The sequence below is a fragment of the Corvus kubaryi genome, unplaced genomic scaffold (genome assembly GCF_017639235.1).
Source record: "Corvus kubaryi isolate FWS band 111438036 unplaced genomic scaffold, C.kubaryi_AGA036_p1.0 75, whole genome shotgun sequence".
Lineage (NCBI taxonomy): Eukaryota > Metazoa > Chordata > Aves > Passeriformes > Corvidae > Corvus > Corvus kubaryi.
Window position 1 is genome coordinate 1413441 of NW_024582062.1, and position 22875 is coordinate 1436315.

At 47.9% G+C, this 22875-nt stretch overlaps 1 protein-coding gene across 11 annotated transcripts in view; it reads right to left on the minus strand.

The window, feature by feature from the left end:
• The window catches only part of CAMTA1 (calmodulin binding transcription activator 1), a 231678-nt gene that overhangs the window by 14147 nt on the left and 194656 nt on the right, over nt 1–22875 (minus strand). For 8 of the 11 annotated variants that reach the window (XM_042051368.1, XM_042051360.1, XM_042051361.1 and 5 more), the window contains 11 exons: nt 12697–12836; nt 12251–12447; nt 11828–11906; nt 10692–11007; nt 9804–10327; nt 8485–8672; nt 7865–8111; nt 7326–7397; nt 6323–6343; nt 3732–3925; nt 3466–3540 (listed from right to left, as the gene is read on the minus strand). In XM_042051368.1, coding sequence (XP_041907302.1) covers nt 3466–3540; nt 3732–3925; nt 6323–6343; nt 7326–7397; nt 7865–8111; nt 8485–8672; nt 9804–10327; nt 10692–11007; nt 11828–11906; nt 12251–12447; nt 12697–12836 — 2053 coding nt within the window. The remainder of the gene's footprint in view (nt 1–3465; nt 3541–3731; nt 3926–6322; nt 6344–7325; nt 7398–7864; nt 8112–8484; nt 8673–9803; nt 10328–10691; nt 11008–11827; nt 11907–12250; nt 12448–12696; nt 12837–22875) is intronic. The other 3 variants (XM_042051362.1, XM_042051367.1, XM_042051369.1) reach the window with 2 other exon arrangements.

The following is a 22875-nucleotide window of genomic DNA, read 5'->3' on the forward strand; positions in this document are numbered from 1 at the left end:
ACAGGAAAAAAACCCCACCAAGCAGACGGTTGCCAGGGGAAACCCTGAATAAATCTCACCTCAAGGCTACAGAATAAGCTCTTGAGAGTAATTTTTTGGCCCAGCAACAGAATTTGCTCATGGACAAAAATCTAGGATAAACAATTCCATTTTTTGAAGGTTGAATTTCTGAATTTTAAGAATTTACTGTCTTCTCACTTAGCTCACTCTCCTTACAACAGACTGCAACTGGCATTTGCAGCCTCTTCCCCCAGCTCTATCAAATGACAGAAATCTGCTACAAGACCCTGTTTGTTTGATGTTCCTGTGCATGCTCTCTTTTCTTTCACTCCCTCAGATTTTCCAAAAATAGTTGTCATTTCTATCCCTTGCACTGACAAGGCACTGTGGTTTAACAGGTGGCTTCACAGTGCCATTTTTATACTACAGAGCATTAACTAACATTAGGTATTAGCTGTTATGGCTCACCCCTGGATGTTCAGAAGCTTGGATGGCTGAAGTGCTTCCTTCTGGAGACTGGGGCTTTCTTAATTTCTTGTTTTTAGCAGCAGTGTGCTAATTTTGAGCAATACAAGAAGAGACTGCAATGGGATTCCAACAAGCAGAGAAGAGTATGTGAGGCTCTTAGCCCAAGTTCCTGTGCCATCCTCATCAGCTGTACCCTGAGTGTCACACTGGACACATGGGAAACTGAAGGGATATAATCAGGAGGCTTACACAGAGGTGATCTGAAACTTACTTAGCATCCTAGGCTTTATTACTCTACCCTTAGAAAGAGGTAGGCAAGAAAAGTCAAGCAGGGAGGAATAATGTCATTATTAAGACACAAAGAAAACTCAGAAAGCTTGAGGAAGAGCAGGTGAGAAGGAAGCAATTCTACCTGGTACCCCAGTGTACCTGCACCACAAGGCAGCTCAGAAAGAGGGTTGCAGAGCCAGGTTTGGGAAGGAAGGGATGCAGGTGCTCTTGCCAGGATATGGCTGTGCCAGGGGAAGCGCAGGGATCTGCCCATCAGGACAGGGAGCAAAGAAGCAAACAGATCAGTCTGAGTCAGCTGAGATGCTGGAGCAAGTGAAGCTCTGTTCTATTAAGCAGATGATCTGTATAGTTTCCAGTATTGTATTTCCCTTTACAGTTGTTTACACAAGCAAAAGGCTTCCAATTTGTCTTTAAAATCCTGCACGGCAGTAAAGTTCTAAGAACTTGATTTGCTCAGAGTTTGTCACTGACTGCAGAGAGCAGAGGGACAAGATCCCTGTGTGGTTCCAGCAGCCTGAGGAACCCAAGGCTCAGAGAGATACAAAAGCAGTGTGACCCCAGAACACAGATGCAGCTCAAGTGAGCAGAGCATGAAGTGTACACGCTGTTGGAAAATATCTTCCTGCTTGCTGGAGCTTTTTTGCCAAGCAGGAGGAAAATGGGGAACGAGACCCAAATCTGTCACATTTCTAATCAGTTCCATAAATCTGGTAATCTTATGTATTTTTCAAGCAGATTCTGAATGCTGCTTTTGTCATTTTGGTAAGTCTTACTTTCACTTTTATCATTTACCAGTGCCACAATGCTCCTGTTCAGATTTATTAATTACTAATGATAGTTACATTAACACAGTTTTAAACTCTTATGATTGCTTGGAGAAAGTATGTGACCATAACCCTGTTATCATTTCTATTTTAGAAGGAAAAGCAAGGCAGTTTTGAAACATTGTTAACATCTTCAGTGGAAACAAGTCACTTCTTCACTTTGTTGCATCCTAGACAAGAATCATGGATCAATTACCAAGCAACCAAAGTGCCCATGGACACAGACAGGACTGCACTGCTGCAGAAATTCAAGCGCTGCGCAATGTGATGTGAGCCAGAGAGAGCCTAATGACAGTAAATCTCCCCTGCTCCTGAACTTCTGTCTAGAACACCCCAAGAGCTAAACCCAGCCTGCAGGGATGCCCAGAGCAGTGACCACACTGCTGGAGAGAGGAGACTGACCCTGGGTCTGGCCTGCAAACTTTAGTGGTGCAAATGAGCAGAGTCTCTCTACAAAGGGAAGAGGAGACACTGAGAAAGAGGAAGGCAATGAGCTGAAGTCAAGAACTGTTGGAATCATGGGCAATTTAAGCCCTGCAGAGTCTGTGTTACTCAACAGCTGGAGTCTTAACTGAGCCCAGTTGGGAGTGCACGGCACATCCTGGATGTTGGTGGGAACCCCAGGGACACAGCCAGACTGGCGGCATTCTCTGGGCCTGTGCCTGAGTCGGCTGTAAGAGCCTCTGTCAGGCTGACCCCAGAAACTCCCTGGATGGAAACTTGGCTCCCCCAGGGACTGCCTGGATCTCAAGCAGATCTGAGAGGATACAGAAGTTCTGAACCTCCAGGACATGCTGCACAACAAACGCAACAGAACAAACCCTTTGGTCTCTTCCATATGCCCTGATGAAAGCAAGAAGTCGCTTGTGCTTCTTCATCAGTAACTGTGGCTGTTTCAAGTGCACTTGGAATCAGCCTGGGAACTACAAAGCCCTCTTTCTTGTCCATACATGTTACTTCCCACTGAACCTGCAGGTAAAATGTACTTCCATAGCATAAGCCACACTGACCTTCTGCAAAGTGCAGCTTTGAAATCCTGCAATAAGGACTGTGTCTGTTTATAAAATCAAGAGGCTATCACATGCCTCTCTAAGAGCTCTCCTTGTTAAATGTCACTGGGCTGAACTAAACATGCTTCAAAATGCATCAGGTGTGACCAGCTCCTGAGGGGATGAAATGCATGGGTAGTGAGAATGGAGCGGGCAGAGTCAGAAACACTGGAATTCACCGCTGTCTAGGCAAAGTCCCACTTTGCAACTTGATCATATAAGGGATCCTTTCAGCTAAAAACCAAAGCAAACACCCTGCTGATATGGCAGGGCTGGCTGCCACAGGGGAGCACTCTGGAAAGCCTGTGTTGTTCCCACACTGGGAGGAGCTGGTTCATCTTCATGTCTGTGGAGTGGCTGATGTGAACTAACCTGTGCTGCTCTGCTGCCACATCCCACCTACCCACATGGAAGAAAACACGCACTTGAGGAGAACCAACCAAATGATTCTGTGACCAAACTAAAAGCATTTCCAGCACACACCAGATGTCATCACATTTTGCACTTTCCCACATACCATGAATGTTCTGTGCAGCACTCAGAAGCTGTAGCTATGATTTAACAAACTTTTTTTTAGACTTCCCCAAGTCAAACCACCTGGACTGCTTTACATTGTAAGCAATGGAGCTGTACACAATTCTCTTTCAGCAACAGTCCTAAATTAAAGATTTTACTTTTGACAGTGCATCCTGGAAACAGCTTGGCTTTGTTCTTTGATTAGAAGATCTGCAGTGAGCTGGTTCCACTATATTTACATTGCGTTCATTGCAGACACACTTGAATACTGTCACATTGCTCTAAGGAAGGGCAGATACCAAAAGATAGTGTCATACCTGTGGCGGCAGCGTCGTAAAAACCGCATAATCTTGCGAGCAGCTTGATCCTGCTTCTTGGTAAGCAGACTGCTTCTAAACACAAAAAACCCCAACACTGAAGTGTAGGCAAAACTGGGGAAGAATACTACTAAATGCAAGAATAATTATCCTATGAACCACAGTCCTTTTCCCACTGGCCTTTGTCTGTGAAGCACAGCACAGCCTCGAAGAGCATAAAAACAACATACAAAGATCCCAGTAGCATCAACACCCCCGGGGCTCACCTGAGTTTCTGTTGTACGATGGTGGCCGCCCGACGGTTTTGCCTCCTCTTGCCACACTCTTTGTAGCTGCGATAGTACTGCTGGATCAGCATCGCGGCTCGTCGGCTCTGCTGGAATTTTTTCTGCTCATAATAACTTCGGAATTTGCTCTGGATAAGAATGGCAGCTTGCGTCATCTTTTTATAAAGTGCATACTACAACAGAAACAAAGAGAAGCTGAGGCATCCCAGTAAGACCAGCAAGAAGCAGGTTCCTACAGTGAAAGACTCTTGAGCCACTAAGACATGATGCGAAGTAAACGAGTATCTATTCCCTGACTGGGAATTGTATGAGAAAATGGTGACAGCGAACTGGAACAACTGTAAGATTAGGGGCAGAACTTTGTCTGCATCAAGAAAAAAAAAAAAAACCAAAAAACTATCTGTTTTCCCACCTCTGGAATAGTCTGTCTGGATTAATGGAATCATAGAACAGTTTGCGTTGAGAGGAATCTTTACAGGTCATCTAGTCCAACCCCCCAACAGGAACAGGGACATCTTCAAGTAGATCAGACTGCTCAGAGCCCCATCCAGGGATAGGGCATTGACCACATCTCTGGGCAACCTGTGCCAGTGACTCACCAACCCCACTGTAAAAACCTTCTTCCTTGTATGTAATCTGAACCTACCCTTTTTCAGTTTGAAACCATTACTAGTTGTCCTATTGCAACAGGCCCTACTAAAAACTCCCATCTTTCTCAAAAACCAAACAACCCCAAAAAATCCCCAAAACCACAACAGTTACAAGTCTAATACTGAGCCTAAGACACAGGCAAAACTAAATCTCATCACAAATCCATAACAAGCATCTACTGAACTCACAAATCTGCATGAGCGGTCACACACTTCCCAAGTTACATCTAGCACTGTATTATTTCTAGCCCTGTGATCCCAAGTAAAGCAGGCACAAACTCTTTTAAAATAAAATCTTCATTCTACATTCTTTTCCTCTCACAGCATGCAAGGTGATAACCACTTAACAGAAACCATGTGCATTCATGCATATTTTTAAGTCCTTTCTAAGACAGAAATGTAGAATAATGTATAGAAGTTGCACTCATATTACTGTAACAGAGGTTTTCAGTGTTTGCTAATATTATTTTGATATGTTTTAATACTTTCAAAGCTGATGTGTCTATTGTTCCTGGGTATTTTATCAGCTTTGACTTCTGGTCACTTTATCAGACAGATGAGTAGCAGCTACTGCCCTGTACAGGGTAACATCCTAACACATCTCAGTATTTTCCACTCTGCTGGGACCAAAAACCCCAAAAACAAACAAACATCCCTCCCAACAAACCGCGAAGCAAAAACCCCTCCAGTATCATCACAGACCACCATTTACCAAATTTCACTTTTTGGAATTGAAGCAGTCATTAGGAGCAGTTATATTTTGCCATTATTAATTTCTATTGGGTTGTTTCCTTCTTTCTTCTTTTTAACATTTTTAAATTAATGGATCAGATTGTGATTTTAAATTCATGGGCTGGTCATGGTTTTCCTTCGAATTTTTAGCCCAGATGGGATTTCTGTGGCTGAGTTACAAACCCCTGAACAGAAGGGTTCAAATACAAAACCGTGCCATGAGCTGTGACTGTTCCAATCCAGTCACAAGCCTGCGCTGATCAGTGCGGTAACAGATCAGAGGAATAAGGCATGTGAAAGAGAAATCAGCAGTCACTGGATAGACCAGACCCCAATATGTTTGCATTCAACTCTAAGACCTGAGTAGCTGCCCCTGTCCTCCTCTTGTTCCCTTCTTCTGGGAAGGGGATCAGTGGAGATGTCACCTAAACTCCTCCCCAAAGGGAAAGCCGTGGTGAGCTCAGTGTCCCAGAGCCCAACCCACTTGTGCTGACAGAACAGTCCTCCAGACAAAACCACAGGGCAGGGGGAAGCGGTGGATGGAAGATCACCCCAAGGACATATTCTCTCCAGGAAAAGCATGCCTTGCCTCCGGGTAGCCCTGAGAAAAGCTCAGCTGATTCTAGAATCTGACAAGAGCAAGATGTTGCACAGCTGGGAAACCCATCTTTACAGAAGGAAATTATTGACTGTGAACAGTTTAAGACTGGCATCAACAGTTGTGCCTCCAGCATGAGCAGCAATGCACTGAGATGCTGACCTTAGGAATTCAGCACACAGGCATTTCAAAGATGAACGGTCAAAATACTTCAACAGGCAAGCACAACGCAGAGGACATTGGCTGCACGGGTGGGATAAATGTTTTGTGCTCCCCAAATGCCAAGGCAAAGGTCATCAAGAGACAGCTGATCAGGAGCACTAAAGGAAAGCCTGTCCTCTGGAAACTGGCTGCAAAGCGCTCCCAGCAGCTCAGCCCATCCCTGCGCATCGGATGCAACTGTGGCACAGCAGTCCATACACAACTCCCAGAAGGTCTGGTTTGTCAGTGATTTCTCAACCACAGGCATTTACTAGTGGACACTATTAAAACATTTCTCCAAAATGCCAGGTTTTCCTTGTTTATACTGAGTGGGAAAGTTAGTGACCCATGGGGAACTGTTTCCAAAATAGTGTTTGTATTTGTATTACCTTCAAGGCTATCCAAGTAAGCTTGGGGAGAAACAGAAAAATACATAGTTAATGTTAGTTCTGCAAATAAAGCATGAAAAAAAAAAAACCAACTAACCAAAACAAAAAGACCCAAACAATCCTCTCCTCTTTCAAAAAGAAGCAATTCCAGAATCCAAGACAAAGCAATTTGTCAAGCAGTTTTTGAGAGGAATTAAGCTTCCCTTACTACAGGAAGCACCACTCCAGAATGAAAGCCATGTGATGGGTTGGATGTGAACCACAATGTAGTCACCTAACACTAGGAAGGCTTCCCAAATAAATGTTTTTGAGGGTTGTAAAAGAGCACAAGTCTTGCCTCGCTTTCTGTAACATGTTGCCAGGCATTAGACAGACTGTGTCTAGCAGGGTAGAGTGCAAAGAGGGATGTGGGCTCTAGCCCTCATCGAAACAAACAAACAACAAAAAACCAAAAAAAAAACCCAACCAAAAACCAAAAAGGAAAGGTATCTTCTTTTTCTGGGGTTGAGAACTCAGCCTGAAAACATGTCTCCAACCAGCGTTTGGAGAACAGTCTCAGTCCTGGAAAAACTTGCATCAAGCTACAACATGTGACTTCTCATAGTTTAAAAGTTTAGTATGTACAAAATAAAACAACCTGTTTTTCATCTTCACCTTTATCAAAGGCAAAACCAACTTCAATTTCACAATGAAATTTGGCAAGCAACTAGTCAGAGAATAGTCTCCTCAGGCTACAGCATGCATAAAGGCCAATATGGAATACATCACTGTCCTCCATCTCACAGCAAAAACACAGGCATTATCACAAAATAATTTCAAGGATTCCCTCCAAAATTAAGATTCAGAACACGAATTTTCTTCCTTTTTCAATTTTGCCTGAGCAACATACTTCATTACTGCATGCTGAAAAGCATACAAGAGGAACAGGAGGATAATTCCCACTACAAAGGGGTATGTTGAGGGCACTTACATGCGCTTCATAAAATTTCACTTTCTTGATTACCTGTTTGTACTTTCGGTAGCAACGCTGAATAACAGCAGCGGCCACCTCCTGCTGTTCCCGGAGAGGATGACCCTGTGTGGAGAAGGAAAGGAGCAGCATCAGTCAGAGTGCACCAAAACCCACGACAGGTGATGTGGCTCTCGGCTGCTCGCAGGGCAAACCTCTCCTATCAACGCTACCTAGTCCAACTCAGGCCTAGGCATTTCCTGGAGCTGTCCCTACTGTCAACTCACGTAAGGAACAAACCTTTAAAATGCATCTTTACGCCAAGTAGACAACTAAGCAGAACCTCTGGGCTACATTTTGAGGATGTGCTGTGTGAGTGCTGCTCTGGCACAGCAGGTGTGCCATGGCACGGCATGCACTCCCCATACAGTTGGGCAAACATCAACAAGCAAATGCCAGAAGCATTGAAAAGGTTACAACAGACACTGTATTTTTGTCCCCAAAGTGGGTACTACCCACATTTTGGTTTGTGACAAATTATACTCTCTCTCACACACCTGACAAGGAAGACACTGGACGTTTGGGCCACATACCTTGTATTTCCTGAATACTGTCTGGACGAGTTTGGCAGCTTCATAGAGTTCTCTCTGCTCATGATCAGACAGAGTTAACTGTGCAAACTCATTTTCTACCTTCTCGCTGGTGGATGCACTCAGAAATTCGGACCAGTCTGCTGCCGAGGGAAGGCTGGGTTTCTCAAAAGCTATTTCACTGATTGGTGAGCCTGCAGGGCTCAAGCTGGTGTTCGAAGAAGGGGTCAGGGGTTCACTATACAGACTTCTGAAATACCAAATCACAGTAGGAATTATTGGCTTACAAAGCACTTGGGCTGACATCACAGATAAGGACAACAGCATTTCTGAGTTCAAGACAGAAGTTTATGCTCCCCTCCATCTCTCCAAGCAACATCCCACACGGCTGAGCCTGCCTGTACTGCACTGCACGCATGTGGACTGGAGTGAAACCCCCATTCCATGAATTTGTAGCTGTGCTGGCAACAATACACCAGAGCCCAAGAGTGTGCCTGGGCCTGCCAGACCAGAACTGAGTCTCACTGAGACCTGGCATCTGCAGGCTGAAGAGTCAGAACATGCTGCCCGCCCAGCATTCACACCACACCAAAACCCAGAGCAACCTCACAGCTCTCACTGACCTGATCTGTGCAGCACTGGGCAAGTGATCGACATCAGCAAGGTAACTGGCCAGCCAGCTCATGGTGGTGCTCATGGCAGCACTGTCTGTCCTCTCCACCAGCAGTGATTCCATTGGCACAAAATTCTCCCGCTTGATCCTGTCAGGCGTAGCTTCAATAATGTGCTCTGCAAGTGTCATCATGTTCACCTGTCAAGGGGGAAAGAACAGCAAACCTTTGCTGCCTGGTAGAAGGTGCCTTGTGCTTCCACGTTACAGCCCAGCTTTAGACAGAATGCCCCATTTTCCCCAAACCTGTGGAAGCTGGAGTCTACTGTTTGTTGCAGGAGTGGAGAGAAATCCATTAACCAGCTTTGCTTTTCTGCCTCTTCAGACCAAGCACTGTAGGGTTTCATATTCCCCAGACCTCTTATTTTCCTTTATGGGGAGCCCAAGAGATCTGGTGAAAGGTCTCTGATCCCTCCCTCTACAGTGTTGACAGCTGTCACTAGTATGTTATTTCCAAAGGAAAAGTGACTTTGCCCCTCTTTTGCCAAGATGTAAAGGACAGCATGACAGAACAATAAAGGCATATCAAGAGAAGTTAAAAATCTTGGGATAAAACATTCTCAGGAATCCTTCTGAACGATATCCCTCAGAGCTCAGCCAGTTTCATAGGAATTTTCAACTCAAGAGAACAGAAAACTGTTCTTGTTTTGCAATGCCAGAGGAAAACATCCAGAGATGCCAAGGCAGAACAGTTAAGGCTGTGTTCCCATTATCCATTTGCTCAGACAACCACAGCACCTTTCTCCCAGTGACTACTTCTCATATGTCTCTCCTGCTTCTATTTTTATTTCCTCTATTCCATACCTAGTGGGATTCTTCCTCCCCCAAACCCACTGTCCCTCCCATTCTCCACTCTCATTTCCTTCCCTCTGAAGTACAGTGGCTTGGCCTGCAACCACAGCACTACATCTCTCACATCTTGTCTTTGTAGGGACTGCTGCCCTGTTCCCACAGGACTATTGGGTCACCTGAGTCACATGCACTGCTGTGATCAGGAGGCGCCACATCTTCATTTTTCCTTGCAGAACTGCAAACAATTTTGTGCATTCTGTACATTGTTGAAGTGTATGCCAGTGCACAACCCTAACCATTAGCCTTTATGCTTGGGCTGAAATTGGAAGAAAATATACATTGACTGTGTGACCACCTCCTTCCTCAAAGCACAATTCAGATTCTCTAGAGGCCTCCATGGGAGTTTCTCACAGCCAGGATCCTCTGTGCAGCCTCCATGCTCTATGAGACTGCAGATCTTGGTGCTGTGGGTGTGTTTACCTGCAGTTCATCCATGTGGTGTAAACAGTCCTCATCCCCTGCGTTGTCCCTGTAGGACAAGAGTTCTGCATCCACCATCTCCCTGTCGGCCATCATCAACACATTCATCTGCTCCCGCTGGCGCAGCCGATGGGCCACAGCGTCCTTCCCCAGGGCAGTGCCCTTCTGGCTCCCTGCCACCTGCACTGCAGACACACCAATATAAATGTCTTTTGGGTTCCATTTGATGCCTGCTTGGCTGCCAGAGCCCCGGTACCCAGTAACTTCTGGGATGTGCTGGGAGAGCTCCCGGCCATAGTCCCTCAGCCCTTCACTGGGGCTGATTGTCTCAGTGGAGGATTGCTTGGAGCTGGAGTTCTGCTTCCTGATGCTTGGCTGTTCCAGGCTCAGTGCAGTGGAAAGCAGCTTCTCTTGCCGGGCTTGAAAATACTCAGGGCTCAGCTTATGCTTTTTGGGTGCAGGGTAATCTTTCTGAGTCTCACTGCTGTAATAGCTGGAAGGTTCTGATCTTGGCCGCCTCAGCTCTGTAAACAAATAGATCAGTGGTCAAAACTAAACATGCAACCCATGATTCCTATAGAAACAACAACTTCTGCCTCGGGCCAAAGTTTGTGCTGTGCTCTATTGACACCTGAGAGGATGTGCAAAGGGAATAACAAACACCCAGGGAGGATACTGGCTCAACCACTCCTAAGATACACAAGTCTTTCCAAAGCAGGCATTCGCCCCTCTTCCTGATGCTTATGCAAGGGTATGGAGCACAAGAAAATAATTAAGCATGGACAGCAGGGCTACAGGTGGCACCTGCTGCCCAGGTGAGCACCTTGTCCCCACAGTTTCTCATGTTAAATGTCAGCAAAACCGTGCATGCCCTCCAGGATGTTTTACCTGTGTTTGTACTGGAAATCACTGTGACTCCCTTCTGAGGCTCCTGAGAAGCAACAAGCTCACTGTGCCATTGGGACACCCAGTTGTCTGTGCTGGAGTCTGTGCTGGAGGGGCACTGAATCCTGGGGTTTTGCCCGAGCTGAGTTTGCTCATCTCGCTGTAGCTGCTCCAAGCACTCCGCCAACTTCACGTGGCCCCGAGACCGAGCAATGGCCAGTGGCAGTCTCCCGAGGGAGTCAGGAATGGAGATGGCTCGGCGGTCCCACTTGTACAGCACAACAGCTGCATCCATGTGGCCCAGGGCACATGCCCACATCTAAAGAAGAAAACGTAATTGACCCACCGGGTGACTTGCCTTCTCCTTTCTTGCTAATGCAGTGGAATCTAGTCCCAGCTCAAGGAAAAACTATTCTGATAAACAAAACCATGACACGCCCAAAGCCAGCAAATAACTTTTATAAATGTCCCAGCCTGACAAAAGGCCAATATAGAGGACTGAATACATGCTATCCTCTCCTACAACAGAGAAACCTCCAACTGACAAATCAAGCTGACAGTTTTGTTTTGGGGGTTTTTGTGACATTGACATCACTGCAGAGACAGAACAGCCTCATACACAAAGGAATCTCTCAGGTCAGAAACATGCAGACAGGACCAAAGGTTGGGAACAATAAAATCAATACTCTGTGTTGTAAACTGGCAGTTCTCGTTCCATCTGCTTTGGCTTTTTTGCTTGTCTAAGTTCTCAGTCATGATTTCATGATTCCAGTGACCATGACAGTTTATAACTTTACAACCTCTACAGTTAAACAGTCACAGAGGACAATGCGAAAGAAAGCATGTAAAGTTCTTTTCCCAGCATGAGAGTGGAAACTAGATTCTGTGTAAAACACTAACCAGAACCATCTGTCTGTCCCCTTTCCTCATGTTTCTCAATGATGAGGTTTTGTTCTGTGTGTTCTCTCTCAACAAAACACCAGGAAGCTGACAGTACCATGTCTTACCATGCACACAGCAGGGACACACAAGGAACATCTACATTCCAGAGAGCAAAACACTTAAGGAAAATAACACATCAGAAAGAACTCCACAAAGGGCCCTCAGACTCTCTCAGAAGTTTCAGACTCTGCTCTTACCAGAGGAGTGCAGGAGAAATGATCCACATTCAAAGGGTCAACTTCCAGCTCCAGATCAATGCTGTCTGCGTGTTTGGTGCTGCAGGGGAAACAACAGAAGGAATGATGCTCTGTAGCCATGTCAGGATCATTGTCTAAGCACAGATTTATCCAAAGCACTGTACCACAGAGAAGTGGCCATGCACATGCCCACAAACACATGTACTTACTACAGTGCCCCCACCACAGACACACGAAGAGCATGATACACCCAGTGACTGGACTCGCTCTCAAGAGACAGGTCCCATCAGATCAGGAGATGGAAACAAGTTCAGGGGCTTGACTCTTTGTACATGACAACCAGAAATGTGGACAGGGCAGAGTTTATACATGCTCCTGCCATGCCTGTGTTGACATCCTAGAGTCCAGTGGGCTGGGTCTTACCGCCATTTGATGAGGGTCTGGATGAGAGTAGCATAGCCCTGGGCAGCGGCTAGATGGAGCAGTGTCATTCCTCGGAAGGTCTTTGAATGGATCAAGTGTTTGGACTTTGCCCAGCATGCACGACTCATCATCTTCTCGCACACCACCACCACGCGGCTCTCAAAGCAGCTGCCCAGGGTCCCAGTCCCAGAAACGCACTGAAACACCACACACATCCCAGTTTAACCACGGAGAGGAGCTGCAGCTTGCCCTGAACAGGCAGCCTTCAGCTTCTACAAGTACTGAGACAGTGACAAATGCGACCAAAAACCAATTGCTGTTAGACACCCCACAAACTAGACTTGTTATTTAGGACAAACTATAACCCTTTCCAAACCCCACCCCCCAAAAAAACCTCTGGTAAGAAAGCATAAAGCTGTCGTGTCTGGACACAGCAGGGTTCATACCTGCACCTGTGTTCCACTGTTCCCATTCCCATTGCTCCCGCCTCCTACTCCTTGTTTGTGTTGCTGGGAGCCTGTCATTTCAGCCATTCTCCTCTCCATCTGCTCAAGTCGTTCCAATATGGACATCCTGAACTGGTTATCTAGTTTGGAGAAAGCCAGAGTAAGGACATTTCCATGGAAAGGAAGCTCAGGTTTTGACAGACAACTGCAGAAAGTCACAAATAGCTGTCCTGGAAATGATGGAGGAGATTTGCGCTGCTTGCACACGCACACTTGCCCTGCAGTATCCTAGCTCTTCAACTTCCTGCAGCAACTTCAACTTCCTTTGACTGCAATTTCAGAGAACTTCCTTACAGAAAACAGAAAAATGCAGGCAGAAGACAAATCCCTTTCCTTGTGAGTCCAGCTGTATGCACACAATACTAGGGGGTAATGCAGTCTTTCAAACACAAACTAAGAAAATATACCTATTCAGAGAGCATTTCAGTAGGATCATATCTGCCATTTTAGACACCCCCCCTACTTTACAAGAGTCCTGAATTCAGCTTGGCTTGCCTCCTGGAATCATGCAATAATGGTACCTGGAGAAAAAAAAAGACTCCTCTGCTTCCTTCTGTGCTTAGGAAAAGGAGCCTGTAACAGGGCACTTGCTCCTTCCCTGGCAGGCTCCCGTTTTTGGAAAACAGCTTCAGCCAAGTGCCAGAAACAGAACTACCAGAATCAGCATATGGACGCTGACAATCCTGTAACACCATTCTGGAAAGCCATGCAACTCTGGAGCCCTCTGGTCCCTGCAACAGTCTCAGGGCTGTGTTACTGATTTTCCCCTTGCTGCATTATAACATAACACTATCCTACAGCTGCTAAGGCTTGAATGGTGGAGCAGGGAGGTTCAGACAGGTTAACAGATCATTGCTGAACCTGATGCCGTAGAGATCAACTGAGGCAATGATTGTCTGGATAGAGCCAGTCAGTGCAGAGGGAGTGGCTGCAGATGCAGAACTCCTTCTGTCCTGTGACCCATAAGGGATAAGTTTCATGCAGCTCATGTGAAGCTGGGCAGGACTGTTTTGTGGATAGTGAGCATTTAATGAATCTTGGTATCATGCTAACAGCACGTGCAGTAAACTGGGGGGGAGAGACAGCCCTTGTCCTGGTCAGTGTCATGCATCCATGGAGATGGTGTGGTGGTGCAGAACACCCATAAACCCAGAAGCAAGCCCACTGACAGCACCAAAATGAACAAGCTCTGATCAAGTTTTAAACAAGTCAGTCTTCTCCAAGAAGAACACAGAGCCCTCCCTGGAAGGCTGTAGGAGTACTTGTATGCTACACTCCAAGTTACAACTCTCACTAGAGGGTACTGGAGAGATGTGGATCTCTGTTGTACTGCACTAAGGACTATATTGCAGATCACTGGTACAAGACAGCTCGGGTTCACTGGCTGGAGACATTCCCTTCTCACCAAGAGACTGCTGTGGTCTGACAGCAGGCAAGAGCTCCATGTCCTTCTGGCCAGCTTCAGCATCCCACCATGGCTGCTCAAGAGCCAGGGACAAAGGACTGTGGCCAGCACCTCCCATCCAGCCTCATCTCAGAGGTGAGCTCACTAGTCCAAAACATTTATTATTAGTGCCTTACCAATCCTTCAGTTGTCCTGTTAACTGCAAAGCCCCTGGGAAAGGACTGGCAGTTATGTGACCAAACACTCATGGCGCTGATGCGGTGTCAGGGCCCCGTCCCCAAGCTGCGGTCAGCACACGGCAGCAACACAAGCCCTGTTTGCCCAGCAAATCTTTGTTCCAGGAGTGCTGCAGTGTGCTGCAGTGCAGTCCACACCGCTGTCTCCTCCCTCCCCATTGCCAGGCGGAGCACGTCCACTGCAGAGACTGACAGAGACCTGGCCCTGCTGAGCCGTCCCTCCCGCCTATGGCCTGTGCAAACACAGCTGCAACAGCTCAGGCACCTGGAAAAGTGGCCACACTTGCCCTGCAGGGAACGGCCCTGTTCCACACAGGTAATGCCACTCTCCCTAGCTGGGTACCGGCACTTGCATTTATTAGAGCTGAGAGCAGCAAGCCACGCCGGGTATCACATCTGAGCCCTCAGCCTTGTACAGGCAGAAGTAGCATCTTTGTAAAAGAAGAAATTTGGCTTGAACCAGTGTAATAGACCAACAAGCTCAGGACTGCAAGATTCTGGGGATTTGCTCCTTCTCATTTAGGGGTCAAGAGAGAATAATTCTGTACATTTGGAAACAGAAAGAGAACTATTCCAGCGAAATGCAGTAGTACAGATTACTATTTTCACCCCCTTTGGGTTTTTTCCAACCTGAAACCACTGTGGAACAGAAATGGAGGGTCCTCTGTTTGTGACTATTTTCCAAGCTCTTCTCTCTGGGCTTTATGATCTGTAACATGTGAAGCCTCCACCTTTCCTAATCCCAAACTAAAGACACTGCAAACTTCCTGTCAGCTTTTGTCAGAAGAGTGAAGTTACCAAAGGTACATCTGTCATCCACCAACATCCCCGGAGAGAAACTGTAAGCCAAAGAAAAGAAAGCAGGGAATTCTTCTTAGGAAACAGAATTTGAAACAGCATCTGGTACTCCCAGGTATTCCTATTCAGACAACTGGCAGTGCTCCTGGAAAATACTAAGAGCAGGACTAACTGATTCTGACTGGATCAGGCATTTTAGAAATATGCTGCTATTGGTAAAATGGAAGTAGAAACAAACATTCTGGAGCGCCAGCACAGCGTGGACAGAGCCAGAGCCCCGTCCGTGTCTAGCAGAGACCACCAGAATTCACCCAGAGCAGGGTGTGCCCCCAAATCAGAAAGCTCCAGGCAGCAAATGAGGTAAGTGGGGTAGCAGTGCAGAGAAGGTATCTCTATGCTGCCCATTTTCCAGGTGACCAAAATTGCGGCCTAAGCAAGCCACAACTGATGACAGTTCCAAAATTATTTATGTATAGTGTTTTCATGATTCTGTAGTGTCAATTACACCAAGATGCCCTTTCAAAAGGGACTGGTCACTTCAAGTGCACGCACCATGCTAGTCTACCAAAAAACCAAATGAAACACCACAACAAAATAACACCACCACCTACAACAAAAACAACAAACCAACCAAAAAAACCCAAACCAAACCACAAAAAGCAAAAACATGGGGGGGGGGGGGGGGGGGGGGAGAGGCAGGGGGGAGTAGGAGAGAGACCACCTTCACCCAAGGTTTCTCCTGACCTCAGCAATGAGGTGAAATGCTCTTCTCCCACACCAAATTAGCAGCATTTTGGACCATGTCCAGCCAGTTCACACACTGCTGATGAGCCAACAGATGTACCTTGCAATAACTGAGAGAAGGGCTACAAGAGCCACACTGCTGAACATTACAGGTATCACTCTGAGAAGTTCAAGACCTTTTATCCTGTATTATTTCTCATGTTTTTAGTCACAATCTTTTCTGTCTTGCTCATTTCAGGGCCGCCTGCTTAGAAGGCACTGAAGTTACAGGAACAGTTTCCACATTCTTGTCTTTTACAGCCAACAGAGGATCTCATGACAAGCAAGTCTCTTGCAGTGCACTGATGAGATGAGAGATGAGAGCTCAACAGCATAAAAAAATCACTGTCCAAATAAGCTTTTCTCCGGCTACATTGTACAGGAAATCTAAACAGCCCAAGCCCAAGGAGATGTCTTGCACTGGAAGCACCCTCACTCTGTCCAAATGCAACAAAAATCCATGTGGATACAAACACATTCACAATTTTATGGTTTTGCCCAAAAATTCTGCTTTTGGTGATAGAATTTAATATCTTTTTGTGAGCTAAAAAGTTAAACATGCAAATCTGTGCATTTATTTTTTCCATTACATATTAATCGAAAAAATGTTTTAATATTCTTTAGGAAGCTACAGAGACTGTTTCTGCAGCCTTCTTCAAGGCTTCCTCCACCAAAGGTGATGAAAATAACCACATTTCTGTATCTCCAAGACACAGAATAATCTCACAGAAAATATCGTGAACACTCTATCTTTCCTGGAAATTATTCATCTTCCAATTTGACAATATCAATGTCACACCAAAATTACTTCTCACTATCTTCCCCCTAGCATAACAAGGAGAGGTGGTGGCTACCCGAGGAGAGCTGAACTGTCCCAGCAGGGAGGGACTGGGAGGAGCTGCCTGGTCAGATTTTGACCAGCACTAAGCAGCTGGTTTGAGTCTTGTACTCATTTCCCTAAAACACAAACCATCTTTTAAGTGCAGAACAAGCTTCATTTTCATCTGCACTGTAAGAGAGCCTACTACTGATCACAATAATGATAGCAGGCTATGCACTGAACATTTCTAAAGATGCAAAACTATTCTGGTACAAATCTTCTAAGGATACATGGTTGTTTACATCAGCTAGCATCTTACAGAGTTACAGCCTGTATGCTTGCACAGTTACACCCAGACAACCTGGATATTGTTTCACATTACCTTTTTTTTGTTTGTTTGCAGGGTTGGTTTAATCCAGTGCTGTTTTCTTAACCCAGATCCCTTCACAATTTAAATTAAAGCACACCTGTACCAACAGCAGGCAAGGTGAGTGGAAAATGCAGCGAGCAAAGGAGTTAATTTCATCTCCAAGATTCTGGAAGCCACACCTCCATTTTCTCCATTGGTGTCCTCCAATAAACACTACATTTCCTCAGTAAGAATCTGAACAGATGCCAGCCATTTACGTGACCCAAGTTTTCACTGGAGGCTGCAGAAGCACGTGCCTCGTGCAGCCTGGTAACAGCTCCTGACTGCACAGACCCTGTATTGACAGGGGAGCCAAAACACAGCACTTGCAAACACTTCACCTACACCCCCACAACAGCCCCTCCTCCACACAGCTCTCCCCACTGCTGCCTAACCCGAAGGCCTCTTCCAACAGCAGGATTTGTGTTTTTGAGCTGTGCACACAGTGTCCCCCACGGGCAGGCACAGCTCAGAGCATTGCCTCTGCCCACACTTTATTACAACAGGTAGTAAAGACACACCTTCATCAAGCATCAGTTCTGCACTTCCTTTGTGTGGTACCCAAAACACCATCATGGCCAAGGGCAAGAAGATACCAAGGCACAGCAGTAAGTGACAAGCCCTCCTTTGCTTAACAGGCCAAGAAATGAGCACAGAGAGCTGCTTTTCTGATCTCTGCACACTGCTGTACTGGACAAGAACACATCCCACAGGATCTTCAGTCCTTTTGCCAAGCAAGCTTCAAACAGCAAGAAGCTGTCTGTGCCACACATGACTTGGCAGTGCAGCCAGAACTACTACAGGGGAAATATTGCTGAAAAATACAGATGAAAAATAAACTGGCAGTTCTTAGGAGCCAGTGGTGTTTACACCATTTGCTCTTTTTTCACACTCTCACCTGGAGGTCTGGAGATTTTTGCCATGCTGCACAACCAAATGACAGACGGTATCTGGCTGGAAGGACTACAGGATGAGGGTTCGTGACCTCCTGCACATTTCACTGGGGCTGCATCTGCCCAGCATATAATTATTCCCCCCACAGAATTCTAAACACTGAGCTAACAGTGGTGTGCTAGATCTGCATGTGCATGTGTTCCCAAGCACTCTGCTTAAATACTCTGGTGTGGAGGAGCCACACTGAGGGCTTTGGCTTCCCAGCCTGCGCTGTTTCTTTACCAGCGGCTTCTGCATTAAATCATCCCCTGCACGAGCGCACACAGACTGAACTGAGCAAGTGTGACAGCTGAGCACTGTAAAAAAAGCCATGCAGCATGAAGACATTTTTCTGTTTTGCAGAGCAACCCAGACACACCATATTCTCTCATCCAGCACAAACTGTGGGTGGGGATGGAAGCAGTCTAAGGCCACGTCACTCACAATGCCACTGCTCTGTTTCTATTTTGCAAATCATTTGTCACTGGTCAATAAAATCTTGCTCAATTCTTCTGTACAGTACAAATCCTGAACATCTTCCATGTTGCAGTATCAATCTGATCATTTAATGCTGATTTCTGAGGTGTCATTGTTGCAGGAACAGCTGTTTCTGGAAGCAAACTGCAGTGACATCCTCAACGCACCCTACGAAAACCTCTCTTTAGCAGTAAGTTATTACAGGTCATGGTCTCTACCAGCAAATGAAAGCATTCAAAATTCATATTCTAGGACAAATGCTATTGAGGCAGGTCACTTCCAGGGCTTTTGATCAGTGAGAAATGCCACAACTACTGAGGCACGAGATGAGGAGATCACTGTATTGTACACTCTGAGCCTAAGCAGCAACTGAAGAAACCCCACGCTTTCACCCAAGCAATGAACACTACTGGGCATGGGCAGGAATCATGAGGTCATCCAGACCTGCACACACAGGTACTGGCAGTGATTTTAAGCCAGTAATCCACCTGCCAGGGCATGATTCCTTACTGTCAACACTTTGCCCATAGTTCTTCCAGTGCTGTAGGACTTCAGCTATTACTGCCATGCCATCTGGGATTACTCTGCTCCTCTCTGTCATCCCCAGTAGCCAGTGCTCCCTCAAAATAGGGTACTTCTCTACTTTATCATGCCATTACTAGAGAAGAGAAGCAGGAGGGCTGCTCAGGCTGACTGTTCCCCAAGTGGCAGTCTCTATACCAACAGCAATAAAGCACTTGCTGCCCTATTTTTCAGGCTTCTCTTCCCCAGGGCTTTGGGAGGGCAAGATTTTAATGCTATCCAGGAACAGCTGCTTCAGGAAACAAAGGAAGGTGTTAAACATGTACTTTATATATTTTAGAGGTAGGGAACACTGCTAAAGATAACACTTCTTGTGCTATTTTGTAATTTGTATAAAGATTTGGCTGCCTAAGGTCAGTCTCCACATCTCAGGTCAGAAATTGGCTGTGCTTCCTGTATGTGCCAATACTATGAGAAATGTACATGAAAAATGCTCTTGGATGTGTACAAAGAGCAACAGCCTGGGAGGACATGCTGTGCTGCTGCTCACTTGCCCAGTTCTACTAACCCAGGGCTCTAGAGACCTCCTCTTCCAAGGGCTACATACTAAAGGAGCTATAAACAGGAAAAAAGCATCACATGCCACACTATGCAGTATCTGTGCTTGAAGTACTGTGTATGGCATGTATGTATGCATACAGTAACAATTCTGACCCAAGCTATCTATCCTTAAATCTGCAACCTCAAGAGTCAAAATAGTCACTCTGAAATCATCAGACTGAAGAGCAGCATGCTATATAAAATGGCCTCTTATTTGCTGCAAAGGTAGATAAATAGGAATTGCTGCAAGCTGCAAAACTGTGAAGCACTGGAACAGGTCAGCAAGAGAGACAGAGATCACCTTTCCTAGAAGCTTTCAGAAAGTCTGACATCAGTCATGTTTACCCCGTCTAAACTGCAAGTGGTCTACACAGTCTCCTGAAGCCCTCTTCCTAGTCCTGCTCTTTCTGGCAAAGCACACTGCTAAACAAGTTTTCCAATAACGCGGTGCGAAGCAGGCGTGTGCCTCCAGCATCCCTAAGATCCCCAAGAAGGTCTGGGCTACCGACCTCCTCCTGTGCCGTACCAGCCCAGAACACGAGGCTGTGAGCTGGAGGCACTCCGATGTAATCTGTCCTGCTGCACACGTGATGCTACAATTAAAGTGCTGTCACAACTCGGAGCCCGCATCGCAACATCACCCGGGAGGGGCTGAGGACCAACACGGGAGGGAGAGTACATGAAAACACGACTGCGTCCCACGGCTGGGGGCACACTGAAGGGGGGCACAACGAGCAGCAAGGCGTGCAGTTATCGTGGAAGTGTAGCAGAGTGAGGCACAACACAGAAGCATGCAGATTTAAACCAAAACAAGCACTGCGCGACACTTTATCCTGCAATACTTACTGAAAGCAGTACTCTGTCACATGTGCACGTCCACCTGCAAGGGCTGGGGGTCCCGGACCCCTCTGCAGTCCCTCTACCTGCTTCCAGGCAAATAATGTGACAAGACCTGCCACCAGAGGACTGACCTGGGAGTCTACAAGGCATCAGCGAAGACTCCAGCCAGCATCTGGCGCAGACCCCGCAGCAGGGGCGGGCAGAGCAGGCTCCCCCCAGACCTGCTTGTCGTCTCTCGCATCCTCGCAGCCAACTGGAGCTCCGCCGTCCTGTCGCAGCACCGGCGGGTCTCAGCGGTGCCCCCCCCGCGCGCCGGCAGCCGCAGCGGACGGGCTAATGCTGGCCGGCATAGCTGGGGCTCGGGGCGGCCCGGCCGGCCGCGGCGGAGGACGAGCCCGGGCGCCCTTCAGCGGCCGCGAGCATCGCAGCCCGAGCGCTGGGGCCGCGGGGCCGGGGTCGGCAGCGGGCTCCGGGGGGCAGGGGCCGGCATGCGGGGACAGGCGGGCCGCTCTTTGCCCCGTGCCCGCCGCCCCGAGCCCGCCCCGGGGCCAGCGCCGCCTCAGAGCCCGCGGCCGGTCCACGGCTGCCGCCCGCCCCCCGGCTCGCCCCGCGCCGTGACAAACACTCCGCGGGCAGCGGCGGCGGCCAGCGAAGGCAGCGGCGACCTGAGCGGAGGGTTAGGCAGGGGCTGGGAACCGACGGCCGCCCCGATCACCCCGGGCGTGCCCACGGAGCCATCGCCGCGCCCGACACCCTCTCGCACCCGCAAGTCCCGGAGGGCCGGCACCCGCCCCGGGGCACCCGGGCACTTCGCAAGGGGGGAGCGCCGAGACCGTGCCGTAGGGCGCTCCGGCTGCCCGGGCGGAGAGCAGGGGCGCTAGGTCCCGCCGCCGCCGCCGCCCTCAGCCCACGCCGGGACCCCCCCGCCGCCCCCATCGCGGGACGCCGGCCGCGTCCGACGGGCTCCCCGCCCCGCGCTCAGCCCCGGCCCGGTGCGGCTGTGGGCGGGCGGCGGCTGCCGCCGCCTCCCATTGTCTGCGCGGCGCGGCGGGGCGGGCCCTGCCCCGCTCCTGCTCCGCTCCGCGCCCGCCGCCGGGCCCGCCCCGCCCTGACGTCACCGGGCCCCATTGGCGGCCGCCGCCGTGTTTACAGCGGCCCCGCAGCGGGCACCGAGCGCCCGCCGCTCCCGGAGCGCCCCGCCACACGAGCGACTCAGGCCCGGGACGCGACATCCCTGGGTCACCTTCCCGCTCATACGCACAGTTCTCCTCACTTTGCTACACATGCAATATTTGTACTTTTACTTATGGCTCTAATAAGGCAAATTTGCGGAGCGTTAAAACCTGACATAGAATTCCGGAGATTGTCTCTGTGGTCCCACGATCCACAGAGGAGCCGCGGGCCCCAGGATAGACTCCTCGGGGCAGCAGGGCACGTTCAGCTATCGGGCTGAGAACAGACACGGCTTCCCAGAGGAATCCGATGTCTGACCATGAAGGCAGGCTGGCTCAGAAGACAACACTTAGCATAGGAAATGAAATACTCCTTGCCTCAATTCAATCACATTATGTTCAAAACGGAAAAGAACAATCTGGGAAATGCAGTCAGAGCAGTAGGAGACTGGCATCCTGAAACAGTGTCCTTAATAACAGTGTGTGAAAGGAAAAAATCTCCAAACAAATCTCAGCATGAATATAAACAGAATAAAGCCTCCACACTGCAGAGGAATCAGTAGAGGGGAGGATGAATAGAAACTTGTAAAGTTTACTGGATAGCTCCTAGCAAGGAACAAGGTAACTGTGTCCTCTACCAATGCTCACACATCCCAGCAAGCTGCACCACAGCCCTGTAACACAGTACAAAAACATTCATCCCTCTTCCCAGAGAGAACCCAAATCTTTTATGGTAACATCCAAGATGTAAACACCAGTCACCTCTACCCAGATGGAAAGAGGAGTGAAGAACAGTGATACTGCTTATCAACACAGACTTTTTCACCACCAAAAGTCTCTTACGGCTGCTAAACAACATTTGCCGATACTGAACACATCTCCTACCTGACTCTGGCGTCCTGCCTCATCACATGCTAAGAAGGGCAACTGGTCCCGCTAAATAGACACATGCCGTGGGTTTTGGTGATGAACATTACCACCACACAGAAATCATGTACCTGTCAAACTGTGGAATGCCACAGGCAGCACACACACACTGGTTACAGATGATTCCACACCAAAATGAGAGTTTGGATACCACTGGTATGGCCACGTCATGCTAACACAAGTGAGCCACCAAACTG